Source organism: Crocodylus siamensis, chromosome 9, assembly GCF_052110815.1.
Source record: "Crocodylus siamensis isolate JL-2025a chromosome 9, ASM5211081v1, whole genome shotgun sequence".
In the NCBI taxonomy this organism is placed as follows: Eukaryota; Metazoa; Chordata; order Crocodylia; family Crocodylidae; genus Crocodylus; species Crocodylus siamensis.
The window spans coordinates 38722869-38737300 of NC_143403.1; the positions used below are offsets into that span (position 1 = coordinate 38722869).

Consider the following 14432-nt stretch of genomic DNA (forward strand, 5'->3'; position numbering starts at 1 on the left):
CTGCATTGACTCAGGTATCTTATTCTGACTTGCACCACCGTAGGAGGAAAAGCAGGCCCTGCATTACCTATTACAGCTCCCTAATCTAGCACTTTCCTGTAGGTCTCACAGGGTACCTTGGGTTCAAGTCAGTGCTGCTTTGCACCTTTTGTTGTCATTTATTCCTGTACAAAGTGGGTATGAAAAGGTCTTCTGTTCTCATTCAGTAGATTCTTCTTTTCAGCATACATGCAATGACTAAATAAAATGCAAGACAGCAAGAATTGGGGCCAGTATATGTTGTCACTGGAAACTTTGCCTTTTAATTACAAGTTCATTTCTGGGTTTTAGAAATCATACTGCTGCTGCTTCTAAATGAGCTGAGAAAGATGCCAGCTGGCAAGGTTCATCAATCTCTGGGATCATCCAAGATGCCCAAAGGATTCCAGAGCAAAGTTGTAGCACCTCGCAATCCTAAGCTGGTCAGAGAGGAAGAAAAGGCTATGACTGTAAGTACTTAACATGGCCAGAACATTTGGACATCATTAGAGTTGGTCCATATCCCCTTATCTTCTCTGTATGCAGGGAGGGGGGGAAGTCCTACCTCCTTTTATATTGCAGCTTCATGAAGCCTCTCTGGGGTCAGCAATCAATGGATTGTAGGGAAGTGGAAGGAAAGAAGAACATACTATCCTTCACAAATTCTGGAGTAAAGATGATGCTGGGGAGAAGCATAGCTAGGCAGCAGTTTCCTTGGAGTGGGAATTAAAAATACGTCTTTAATTAATGCAGTGATACTAATGGATGGCAGAGCAGGAGTTTGCTCTTCAAGCCATTTGTCCTGAGAGTACTCCTGTTCGGCACTGTTGGAAGATCCATCCTTGGGGAATTCTCCTAATGCAGGGACTTCTGTAGCTGGCATAGATACACTGACATGGCTTGATACCATTGCCTGTGGGATGCCTTGAGGGAGAACATGTGCTAGGAGTGATCTTCGAGAGAAAATGGCATGCCTTGAGTACTGCTGCACTTTGACTATACATAGTTGATACAGTGCCCCCTGTGAGCTTTGGATTCAGGTAAAGTGCGATCTTGGAGGCACCCATGTTTAAGCACCCCCATGCTTAAAATCTCAATGCCTCACTCCAGGAGAGCAGTTCAACTTGATCAGGTGTAGGCACCTAGAATCCCTATACAGTTAATAGGGAGAGACAGGATCTTCTGAAAAGTGACCCAGTTTGACCCCATATAGGTTGAGGTTCTATATAGAAAATAATGAGGGAGTTGCCTCTAAAGGGAGCTCTTGAAAGCTTGAAGGTAGCCAACACAGGTGTACCTGAACTTCTGCGTTTCTCTGGAGCTTAGGTGCCAGAATCAGGCTGAACATAAGGCATCTCTGTTTACCTGTGATCCACTACATGGAATCCCACTTCCGGGGGGAAGGTGGTGATACTGCCGCTGCCTACCTTTTGCCAAGTACTCTAGCAGTTAGAGCATTCACCCAGGGAATAACAAGCCTGATTTATAGGCTTGCATCATACTGAGGGGATTTGAACCACTTTCTAGGTGAGTGCCCTAAACACTGGTCCATGGTATGTCGAATCTGGGTCACTGAGTGGTCAACAGAGTCGAAAAGAGTAAGCAGCAGGGAGCATGACTATAGACTCATAGTTACAGCACTCCTTTATGAGGGGAGAGTTTCAGATTCTGGTCCCTACAGCCAGTGTTTTTGTTTTTTTAACTAATGGTTGTTTAATGCCAAAAAGAGAGACTGGCAGAAAGCGAGAGGGTGACTGACCTTGTAGGCTAGTGTTTATGGCATTCTCCATTGTAGGGGGAAAATCCTGGATTCCAGTTTTTACTGTCAGGACTCTTCAGGTTGATCTAACCTGTACCTTCAGCTGGTCCAAGATGCAGGAGGCACAGAACTGCCATAATGTCATCCTTGTCCCCTCTTAAGCCCTGCACCAAACTGCTTTCTACTTCAGGGAAGCACTGAGCCACTGACTTCTTATCAAGCAAATTGTGGCTAAGATAAATGGCTGGTAGAATTATTTTGCCTAACACCCACTTTCCATTAATCTAAGTGGGGCTTGTCTGAAATAAGGTAAGCATGATTTGACCCAAGACTAAGATTGTTTCAAGGTAACATCTCTTTAGACCAATAGGTTGATAAGGACAAAAAAAGAGAAGAAAACTGCTTATTAAAAATAGATGTTTTCAACTTGAACTCTTGAGGGTTCTCACTCCATTTTGTTTATGCTTTGATCTGGCAGTTCCCCCGGAGACGTCATCCCTACGCATAGTGAGCTTTGTGTACAATGGAGTCGTGGGATTTTTGTTGCTTTTCTGCTTCAGAGTGGCTTGCTTGATCCAGCAAAATTAAAGAAAAGTTAACTAACCAAACAAAAATAAATCTCCAAACACATGTCATTTCAAATCACAACTGAAGAAGAGGCTCATGGGATGGAACCAGTTAGTCAGTGCATGTGTATTCTGCTCTATATAATTAATTTACTGATTTTAAATATTTCAGTAGGCAGCTTAGAGGAGTTCCAGGAGTATCCTAACGGCTGTGGACACAAATTATTCATCAATGGCACTTTAACAAGAAAAACCTCTCTCAGTGTAAGAATTTATGTAGCTTTGGCTGCTGTTGTTTTAAATTGCAGCTGACTCCCTCTGCCTTCCTGAAGGAGATGTCTCTTACTACAGAACAGAAGCTGGCTAGCACTCATGAAATACGACTGCCCCAGATTATCAAGCTTTTAGACATGAGCGAAACCTCCCATCAAAAGGTAGTGCTTCCTTTTCTCTTTCTGTCAGTCTGTTTGAAGTGATACTTGAAGAGAAAGAGTGAAAGTGACACACTTGCCCTAAACTTGTTTAAATATTGCATGTAGTGGGTCTTACTGTCCTCTCAAGCCGTTGACTTCGGCGATGCTTCTGGTTTATACTGGTGTGAGAGGCAAATTTGTTCAGTCTTCCTTGGAGCTGAAAGAGCTGATTCTTACCTCCTTAATGCCAGTAGAAATGTAAAACTTCTCATATGCAACTAATGGACTTTATGTGGATCATCTCTACTGTTCATAAGGATAGCTCTTCTTTTTTAATTTTCATACTCTTGCCACTCAGAAGATCACAGCTCAGTACTTTTGAGTCCTTGTTCCCAAATATTTAGGATCATACTCTGCCTTAAGGTATGTACTGAAAACTCACAGAGGTGTTGTGGACATGCAACTAAAAGTAGAATTTGGCTTAACAAATGTCCTGATTGCTTGAATTTTGTAACAGCAGCGGAGTTTGTAAATACTTTAGCCTAAAAGAGCATGAAAAAAAGCTAAAGGTGCTCTGAAAATTAAGTTCCCCAAATCTTTCTCCAGTTTATTAGATAATGGGTAGCAGGATTGTGAAGGTTGCATGGGGAAGTTTCCCTCGGACAGCATGGATGCATGTAATATATCAGAATGTTTAAACCTGATTTTTTAAAAGGATGACTGTATATAATACACAATCCAAATGGGGGGGATTTCTGAAGTAAGCTACAGAGCAGAAAATGACCAGTAAGAGACTTGTAACAAATTGGTTAATAATTGAAATAGATAGCACAGGAAACTTGGAACATATCGGAACAATGGGGATGCTAAAATAGCTGGCAGGACAATTTGCAGTACTCCTAACCATGGAAGAAATGATGACCTCAGTGAAATAAAAAACTTCCGCTGACTTCTGTAGACTGGGCTTTCACTGCATAGGTCTAGACGTAAGGGGGTCTAAAGATATGCTGTGCTTGGGGAGAGCTTCCATGGAGCACCCTGCTCAGTTGCTTTTGTTCTGTGCAAGTCAGGTCTTGAAAATGAGGCATTGTAGCTGCCCTGAGGGCATGTCTGGCACTGCTCTTAGGCTCTCTGCCCCAGGCACAGCCAGCTTTAGGGAAAATGACACCCTGGGCAAACTTGGATTTTGCTGTCCCTCCTCCTCCCACTTCAGAAATAAAGCTATAATATCAAATGTTTTTTATAATTTACAAAAAAACCCAAAAAACAAAAGTGAAAATGACGCAAAATTCAATTAAATTCAGTTTTGTTCAAATAATGAATATACGTCATAAAAATAACATTATAGCTGTGGCAAATAAACTAGACATTAAATTAAACGCTAATAATAACAATAACAAGTAAAAAAACTTTGTTCACCAACTTTCCAAGACTCAGAAGATGATTCTGCATGCCTTTGTTGATATTGTTCGTGACAAGTCTACATTTTGAGCTACAAGCAGTCTTGATAGACAGGAGGGCCAGAAAAGATAGCCTGCCATCTCCTATGGTCAATTATAAATATGCTTTTATGACCTTCAACTTCAAGAAGCTCCATTTGCTGCTCACCACTGATATAGGCATGGTTAACAGGGTCCTGAGTGCTATGCATATGTTTGGGAAGTTGTCATGAGGTTCATTGTTGTAAATACATTGTGTAACTTCCTGAGGAGCATTACACTCCCTTGGAAGTAGACTTTGGAGATAGCCAAGTTCTTTGTAGAGGTCAACGTCATTAATGTCAGAGCTGTCTCCATATGTCAACCCACAATGAAGGACTTTACAGTGTTTCTTCAAAGTTTCTTTCAGGGAGTTGCATCATATTGTATAGACAGCCCCAAAGGCTCATGTGTTGATAGATTTGCTCAAACTGTTCTTCCACAGACAGTCTCACCATGTCTATAACCCGGTTGAAAAATTCAAGTTTCAGCTTGACTTCTGGATTGCTGTTTCCTTTTTACATTCATAACTGAATTGATGCTTTTTATGATGAATATGTGGGGCTGGTTTAGTGGAGCACTATATCAACGCAAAGATTATGCAATTATCCTGTTTTATCCTTTGCTCTGCTTCAACCCATCTTCAGCAGGAATTGAAATGACTAGATGACTTCTCATGTTGCATAAGAATCTGAGATGTGCTTCCAGCCATTTGACCCCTCAAATGCTAGAGGTGATTTTAGATTCAAGTTGAAGAGGTTGCAGCAGAAACAAAAAACCCTGTCAGTGGACTCTGAGTAAAGCAGCCAGCACTGCTTCAGAACTTCCCTGTTTTCAAGATTTCTGTACAAAAATGTCATAGACAAATGGCAGTTCTGCTCATCCAGAAGAAAATCCATGTCCTTTACTTTTGATGGACTGTTGCTCACTAGCAAATCTCCCATTTTCAACATTAGATTGGACCATAAAGCAGGACCAGAAATGGCATCACTAATGCCTATAATATGAATCACTTCATCACTGTTGCCAGTGGCATCATTGTTATTCTGGTCCAGATGAAGAATTTCTCTTTTGTTTGGGTCTCCTTGTTTCTCTTTTGATGATTCTTGGAAGGTGAATTGTGGATCATCTATACATTTTTCATCTGATATCTCTGACATGACCATCTCGGTACTATTGCATGGATTGTCATTAGCAAATTTCAAGTGTTTTTTTCATCATGTCTGCATCATTTTTCATTGCAGTTATTAACTGTGCTTTTGTTTCCTGTTCTGCCCCCCTAACATACTCTTTTTAGGTACTTGTGACATTTTCTTTCCTTTCAAGCATCATGGCTGGTGAAAATTAAAATGTCCCCTGGCACTCACTGGCATGAGCTTGCAAGAGTCACTGCCATTGAAAATTACAATGAACATCCTGGCTCAGGCTCTGTTCCTGCCAGCACTGCCACCGCTGAGCAGATGCCCCCCACCCCCAGGGTTGTACAACTCTGGTATGCTATTCAGCTGGGATCCTGGTTTTCTCTGTTTAAAAATCCCAAATTCTCCAATTAAAAGCCCCCCAAATTATCTGATACTCCCCAAAGTCTGTGTTTTTCTGTGATTAAAATGAAATGCCACTATATATATAGGTATCAGTTGACCACAATGTTTTATTGATATATTTACAGTTTTAAAGCAATTTCAAAGTCTAACAGTGCCTAATCATTATAATACAATACATTCTAAATACCTATATATTTTGATGTTTGATTTTGTTTTTTTCTGCTGTATAAAATCAGAGCTCCCCCTGCCCCTTTTGCTCAATTGAACACAGGTCCAGCTGTGGCTGTCACCACACTGTTTTGTGGCACTGAACAGTCTTGATATGCCAGTGTCCTGCCCCTGACCATACTGGTGCCTCTCACCCACAGCCAACAGTGCCCTTCACTCCCGACCCACAGCCCCCCTCCGCCCCCTGGTCCTGTCAGTGCCCCTCGCTCCTAACCCACTGCCTCCCTAACCCTGCTGGTACCCCTCATTCCCAGCCCACGGCCCTCTGGTCCTGATGGTGCTTCTCACTCTCAACACAGCCCCCTGGCTCTGTCAGTGACTCTCATTCCTAACACAGCCCCCTGGCCCTGCTGGTGCCCATCACTCTTGACTCACAGCCCCCTGGTCCTGCCAGTGCCCTTCACTCCTGGCCCGTAGCCCTCCCTGACCTACAGCCTCTTCATTCCCCCAGCCCCCCAGTGTGTGAGGAAGGGAGTGGGTGTGTGTGCACATATGACACATGGTGGGGGCAGAGGGTAGAGGCAATGTGGTGGGGGAAAAGTGGGGGCATGTGCCCCCTGACATTTCTGTTCCAACACTTGGGCGTGATGCTGCAGCCAGGCTGCACCAGTTCCAGGCAGAAGCTGCCTCCATGGCCAAGCAGGTGGGATCTGGTATGGGAGGGAGTGCTGCACTGCCATGGTTCTGCTGCCATTCCTCTCTTTGGAGGCCAAGTTCCCTCATTGGTGCTAGGCAAGCAGGGGATACCTCACCTTGGCCATGGTGGCATGGTGCTCCCTCCTGTGCCAGGACCCACCGCCTGGGCCACAGAGTTGGCCCCTTCCTGGAGCTGGTCTGGCCTGGCTGCAGCCCTGCACCTCACTGTGGGCACAGAAATCTTGGGGGCATGAGTGCCCCCCTACTGCACTGCCTTGGTCCCCCTGCTCTATGTCACCTGCGCTCCCCCAAATTGCTAATTCTCTAAATCAGCATCTAATCTTCAGATTCGGATTCAGCTGAGTCGAATCAGGGACAATAATCTGAATCAACGAATTGAATCCCTGTCCCTGATTCAGGCCAAATCCAAATCCGAGTAAAATAGGGCCCGCTTCGCGCATCCCCAGTGTTCATGGAATAAATTAAAACAAACTTTGAAAGAATAAAATAAAGTACTCATTTCTTCAATTTAAAACTCTTCAAAAAATGTATAAAGTTTAATCCTTGTTTAAGGTCTTCAAGTTATCAAGGTCATGTTAATCATGTAGTTTTCTTCTTTATCATCTTTGGCATAAATCTGATGATCTATAACATGTTTCTCCTTTTTTTTGGCCTTTTTTACAGACGATAAAATTCTCAAGTCACTAGTATAGTAAAATCCCTGTTATCTGCGATTTTACTAACCAGAATGCTCCATTAACTGGAATTTCAGCAGCAGGACACACATGGTGCTGCACTGTGCCCTGCCACTTTCTTACTTGCTGTGCTGCTTTCTTCCCTGGCTGCATGCACACCCCTCACCCATGTTGCAGTAGCCTGCAGCTAGGCTGTCCTGGTGTTTGAGGGCAGGGGGGAGTGGTGGCTGGCTGGACATGGAGGTGGGGACACCTGACCCCGGCACCAGCACCTCCCGCCCTGCCTGGGGTCAGAGCCAGGAGCCCCTCACTCCTGAACAGCAGCTCTAGCCTCATGGTCCCATGCAGAGCGGCCAGGTGCAGCACCTGCTGCAGGGACCAGGGCTGGGCTCTCCATGTCTGCCTCTCTGGCATGGCTTGCAGCTGACAGTGCCCAGGGCAGGGCCAGAGCCAGTGCTGCCAGGGTGCAGCTGGGACCTGCCCACCCTGGGAGTGATTCCTGCAGCCCCTCCTGCCATCCCTGGGATCGGAGCCAGGAGCCCCGCACCCTGGGCAGTGGCTCCAGCAACCCCCCTGGCCCTGTTCCACGTCTGGCTGGAAACCCTGTGCCTCAGGTAACTGACACTTTTAGCTTACCAGCACCTCACATTCCCCACTCATGATGGGTAACAGGGATTTTACTGTATCCTGGTGCCTCTATATTAGGGAGAGAGCAGGAAATAAAGCTAAAATGCATTCCAGGAATGCACTAAAGTCCTGTTTTAAGTTCATTGACCTTAGTTGTTCCTTGGCAAGTGTTTTCCACTGCTTTTATACCATTGCTCATATAGATGTTCTAAACTTAACCCTGCTAAAGAACAATGCAGAGTTGTCAATCATGACCCATCAGTTCCAATATACATTTGATTAAACAGTGTTTGTTTCTGTATCTTCAGTTCTCAACAGTTGATGTGGACCAAAGCTTGTTTCAGCCATTTCCATCAGAAGTGGTATTTCAGAACTATACCCCTTGTGAGATCTATGAAGTACCTCTGATTCTGAGGAACAATGACAAGGTAATGTGATTGTTTGGGAGAAATCCATGGGGTTGTCTAATTCATGTAGGTTTTTATATTGCACTGATCACTGTACTATTAGCCCAGTGTTGGAGCACAACTTACAATCAGATGTTTCCAGGAAAGCTGCTAGCATCCATTTTTCCAAGGTGACTATAACCTAACAATCTAATATGAGTGTCCGGGTGCTTAATGCTTCAGTGGAGAGCGTCCATGTTTTAAAACTTTGATTAGCGTGTGGAAAGGGTTTTTGTAGCACTGTATTGCATACTCAGATGTCTAACTGATGTATTTACAAGCGTAAATGCCAAATGACTTTTAAAGGCCTTGTGTTTGACGCTGAAAGTCAAGGTTTTCGTAATGACCAGGAGTGACCTCTCTAACTCATGTGACTTCCTTTTGAGGAGATAGACTTAGGGAGGCAGTACTTTATAAAGTTCTAAATTAGGTTTACTAGGGTTTGTGTTGGATAAGGCCAAAATCTCTTGTGCAAACTCTTTGTCTCCACTGAGAACTGTTTCTCCCTATACCAGCACTGGAATAGGCCCCAGGCCTAAGAAATTAATCCTAGGTTTGGGATCTATCTAGGATCCAGGAAGAGGTGACTTGTTTCTCATGGTTAGCAGTAGCTACACAGAAATAAAGGCATTTATAGAGTGATAGTGACTCCCTGTTTCTTTGAAGTGCCTGGTCCTGTGATGTGCTGGAGAATCATTTACATGTCTTTTTATGTTTATCTCTTCCCAGTAGAGTAATGAAGAGGTGAGGGGGTTGGAGGCAACTGGGGCACTAGTCTTGGGTGCTGACCCAGGGCTGGGGTGGTGGGGGAGAGGCACAGAATTAGCTGGCTGTGCTGCCAGCCCAGTGGTCGCTGCACCACTGGCGAGATAATCACTAATGCTGTCCCATGCACAGGTGCAGCTCAGGGTTCTCAAGCACCCACTTATACCTCTGTCTTTTTTCAAGGTTCATGCTGGTCTTCACAAAAAAAGCAAGGCATCTCAGGCTTGTCATGTTATGAACTGAAAGAGCAGTCTCATACTTATTGATGATACTGACCCTATTATCACTCTTATGCTTGGATCACATTAGCATTTGGCTACAGCAGAGGGGGTTTTCTCTCTGAGGTGAAATTTTTGATGGTGGAGATGGGTTCTTGTCAGAGGGAACTTCCCTCTTTCCTTAAGAACCATTCATTGAATGGGCCTATTCCCAGGAAATTAGCCTCAGTTAGGATAGTGGGTGAGGTGCACATCCAATGGACAGCCAAGTGCCTAAGATAGGGTCAGACTGTTCTGAGTTGTACACTGTGTAGGCTTTCTTATCCTTGAGATGTCCTTAGAAAAACAGAAAGGGATTTGTGACTGGAAGGTTCAAATACTGTCAGCCAGGGACCCTTTGTTGCCTTCAGCTTGTACATAGTATGTCTGCTCAGATCACACCAGTGTGTGTCCACTGCACTTTTTGCCTACTATGTGGTAGATTGTTTTGAACACAGGAATGTGCCTCCATTAAAAACTTTTCCTTAGGTTTATACTTTGGATTATACTTTGGACACCAACCTCCTTGTGGGGTCCCACCAGTGTGTGTGGAGTCACTAGTTCACTATACTGTTGTGGTTCCTATTGGGAAGCCCTCTGGGCCACTCATCTCAGCTCATCTTCCTCATGTATATAAAGAACTTCTAAATTTCTGCTAGGAACAAATTTGCTTGAATGAGGTGTGTGCTGGCATGGATCCTCAAGGAAAAGACAGCAGGGAGGAGGAGGAAAAAGGAGCTGACTTAGAAGGTGTTCCAGAGAGAATATTGTATGCCCAAGGGTTTTGCTTGACATCTAGCAATAAATATGCTAGGAATAGAGAAGGGTCATTGTGAAAGGACACAAAAGTGTGAAAAGTAATCAGAGATTCAGTACTGTAAGGAAAAAACATATTAGCAATTAAAATTTAAGGTACAGGGTAGGATGGGAAAGCATATAAGACAAAGTGGGAAAAGCATAAAGCGTGCCTTTAACAATGTAATTGTAAGAGGAAATAAACTAGGGAGCCTGCCACAAAATAATGATTCATAAGAAGCTCTGCAGCTGAAGAAGGAGCAAGAGTTCATGGAAGGACTCATAGCACCTCCTGAAAGTGGTGGAGTAATTTGAAAGATGCCACAGAGAATCTGACAAGGATGGGTGAAGGAACCAAGTACTAGGCAGTATCCCAGGAGGAGAAAAAGATACTGTAAGCAGTTCAGTCACCTTTTTGAACTGAATTTTCATGGTGATGGAATAATGGAAATATAGCTGTGTTACAGCACAGGTTCTCAGACCAGAGGGCCCAGTTTGGTGGTAATTCACCATGAAATGCCTTATCATCTCTAACACAATCTTGGATAATTTTTCCTGTACTGAGAGTCTCAGTGTAGTGCACATATTTGCTACAATGTCTGCTTAAGTTTTTTTTTAATTCCCTCTCTGCTGCATTTCCAAGCACTAGTGGTCTTTCAAATCACAGGCCTTCCGTTGTATTGGAATGATGATGGAGATGGGGCAGTAAGTGATGTTGAGCTTTTCCATCCACCAGGGATCACAAAAAGTTAACTTACTGTATTCCTGCTTCAGGTAGAAAAAAATCTGCATACATATTTTTTAAGCGTTCACTAACTTACTGAACTTTTCCAATTGAACCTTGGGATGCATATACTTTGCGAGTGAAAGATTGTGAATGAGACAGTGGAACTGTGGTGGGGTAGCTCCCCAGAAATGCTAGGCCAGTTACCTCCCCAGTGAAAGGTGGGTAGAGGTGCCAGAAAACATCAGCTTCCACATCCCTAGTCAGTGAGACCTGAAACAGGGGGAGCCCAGGCTCACTGCAAGCATGAGGCAGGGCCCAGGTTGGTGGAGGAACCGGTGGCAGTGCCCAGTCTCGCAGGAGAGCCTGAGCACATTAGGGAGCCAGGAGTTAGGCTCCATGGGGGACGGGGCTTGGAGCCCTAGTCCTGTTGTGAGGGGCTTAGAGCCCAGTGAGGGGGCCTGGGGCTCAGAGAGATAGAGAGTGGGTGGTGACAGGGGACAGGGCTTGGAGCCTGAGGATGGGGCTTAGAGCCAGGTGAGGTTTGTGCCCTGGGGATGGGGCTTGGAGCCTAAGTACAGGGCCTCGAGCCAGAGGATGGGGCTAGTAGGCCCAGGGATGAGGCTGGGTATTAGGCTGTAATGATGATGAGGCTGGGTGTTAGGCCAAGAAACATTTGTGAGGCATGGGACACGTGAAGGGCAGGTAAGAGTGTGTACAGAGGTCCTTCTCATCAGGGCAGGTAAAGGGCAGCCTCCCACATGATTAACATCTGATAATCAGGAGCATCAAGGCATGGCAGAAGATCCTGGCTGGTGGCCAGCCAGGAAGCAAGTGGGCAGGCCTACTTTGAGATCAGCCCTGGGGCACTCACTCGTTACAGACTCTAAGCAGCACTCCTTAGATTTAGGGAATCCCTCTATAACTTTTGTGAATTGAATGGCACTGTTTTAAAAACGAAATTTATATATTAAGTGCTTACCTCCTGCAGAGGGTCTCAGCAGTGGGGATGGGGGACCAGCCAGGCAGGGACAAGCCTGAGTCTGTTCTTACCTGTTTAGTTTATTTGCTTATCTCCTCACACCTTGTAGCACCCTTCAAAGGATCTGGCAGCACATCAGGCTACCTCAACACCCTGGTTGAGAATCTCTGACTTATATCTAGTTATAATACACTGAGGCCTGTGATAATAACTTTGATTTGCTTGTATAGTCCAAGTGTAGCCTCTGTAAGCTTTAAATGTAGAAGTAGCATGCTATATTCCTTCTCTATTGCTGCTATTTATACATTATCAAACTGTTTTTCTGCCTACTCCTTGCTCTTGCTTTCTCTAGCTCTTTTTCTGAGAGGGGTTTTCAGATATTTTAATGGTGGATCCAGCAGAAAAATGAACATGTGCTGTCATTTTTGTATACGATGACAGAAGACTTCCGAGCATAACATAAAATTAACTTCTGAAACTTGCTGCCATAAGTATTACTGAGGCTAAGAGCTTTGACGAATTCAGAGCAATATGGATTGACAATGAGAGTGACTGTGAGTGACTGGTTACTGGATGCCTGTAGCTGGACTGTCAGGCTAAGCTGGTTTGGAAATCTCTATGTTCCTAAGTCTTAATTGGTTTTTGTGCACCTGCAAAGCACCCTCACCTTGTTAATTAAAAATGTCCGGTTAAGCTTCTCAGCCATAGATTTGGTATTTTAGACATGATGCCTATGTACCAGTAAACACCTGTTTGTTTTCAGTTTGCTTCCAGTATTCTGAAGGGCAACACTCACTGCAATATGGCCTGCAGGGATTCCAATGTGTTGACAGGATACCCAGAAATCTGGCTTCACTGGGCTGTAACAGCTGTCTGGTTATTAGCTCACTAAGCAGTAAAACCCTCTGAAGAGTTCAGGTTTAGTTTTAATAATAAAACTACTGTACAAGTCACTGATGATAGCATATCTTCAAACTGAAAAAATACAGAAGTTGCATTCCCCCTAAAGCATAGAATTAACAGATAGGCATGGCTTAGGAATATGAGGAAAGAACAGCCTTGCTTTATCACATGAGATAGTTAGTAACTCTCTTGTAGATTTCCTCTTTTTGAAGGTTTGGGACTGTCCTTTCTGGATTCTCTTCAGCGACTACTTCAGCAACTTTTGGCTGTCTCATTCTCCTGCTGTTCTGCTGTCCCTCTGTGCCGCCCCAGCATTCTCTTACTTTCTTCATTCTTCCAGTGCTTCTTATTCTTAGATGAACTCACTTGCTCTCACAGCCACCGTGCTCACACTGATATATCTCAGGTCTTCTCCTTTTCCTAGCTTGCTGAGCAGTCTCTGTGGTGACATCTCACTAACAGCTCACACAACAGGTCAGATGTTTAATTTCTCCCTTTCCATGTACTTCCATCTCTGGGTCTCAAAGCTCTTTGTAAAGGCAGAGTAAGTAACTTCAGCACCATTTGATGGTCAGGGAAATATCGTTCTCTTGGTCCTTCCATGTGAATTGCATGATCAAATCATTTTGTATATCTCTGGTAGGTTCCACGGCTGGTGAAAGTTGTCCTGGAGAGCTCACCTTATTTTAGAGTGATCAGCCCCAATGACATTGGTCACAAAGTGGCACCAGGGATGCCATCCACATTTCGCATCCTCTTCACACCTGAGGACAACAAGGTAATGCTGCCGACTTCAAAGAGATCAGTGCCAAAGCATTGACTTTGAGTAAGAGGTTTTTAATAGTATTATCAATTATATATAACTTTTCTGACTTCCACCAGGTTATTCTGGTCCCAGTTCTTGGTAAGTAGGTCCCAAGTATGCTTCAGCCATTACTCCTTGGTAAAAATTTTACTTAAATAGACTGAATGTTCTTCTTACCCTTTGGCCTGTGGTGTACTGACCTATTTCATCCTTAAACACCCATGCATTTAAGATGGAATTCCTGCCATCATCTGTGGAAGAGAGGATCTCTCAAAATCCCTTGGGTCTCTATTAAATGATACCCTTTGGTTGGTTGGTTGGTTGGTTGGTTGGTTGGTTTCTAAGCTTTCAGAATGACTGTGCATTTCTGAATTTACTGAGGCAGGTATAAAGATTAATGTCTAAGTTTTCTAAAGTATCTTGTGATTTTTCAGAGATTCAACTTGAGATTTCTGAAAAGAATCCAGTTTCCAGTAGATGGAAGGTCAACATTTTCTGAAAGCATTTCCTTGAAGGTGCTTCATGTAGGACATCCAAAAATTGGGGCATGCGAATCCTTGATACCTAAGGTCTTTTTAGAACCAACCCTTGCACTATTGGAATGTAGTCTGCATGCCATGGTTTCAGAATAACTACTTTAAAATAAATGATCGGAGTAGGAGGACCATTGCTATAGACAACCCAATACTATGGAACTAGATTGCTGTTTGATAGACCACTTATAGGAATTACATTGTGGTCACATTTCTTATCTATGCATATGGGAAGGAAAACACACATATAGATATCCA

At 43.9% G+C, this 14432-nt stretch overlaps 1 protein-coding gene across 1 annotated transcript in view; it reads left to right on the forward strand.

The window, feature by feature from the left end:
* The first annotated feature begins 368 nt into the window (after positions 1–368).
* LOC149857377 (axonemal central pair apparatus protein HYDIN-like) overlaps positions 369–14432 on the forward strand; it is a 218157-nt gene continuing 204093 nt past the window's right edge. Inside the window, exons 1-4 of the mRNA XM_090063943.1 lie at positions 369–488; positions 2652–2777; positions 8273–8392; positions 13480–13614. Of these exons, the coding sequence (XP_089920069.1) occupies positions 369–488; positions 2652–2777; positions 8273–8392; positions 13480–13614 (501 nt within the window). The remainder of the gene's footprint in view (positions 489–2651; positions 2778–8272; positions 8393–13479; positions 13615–14432) is intronic.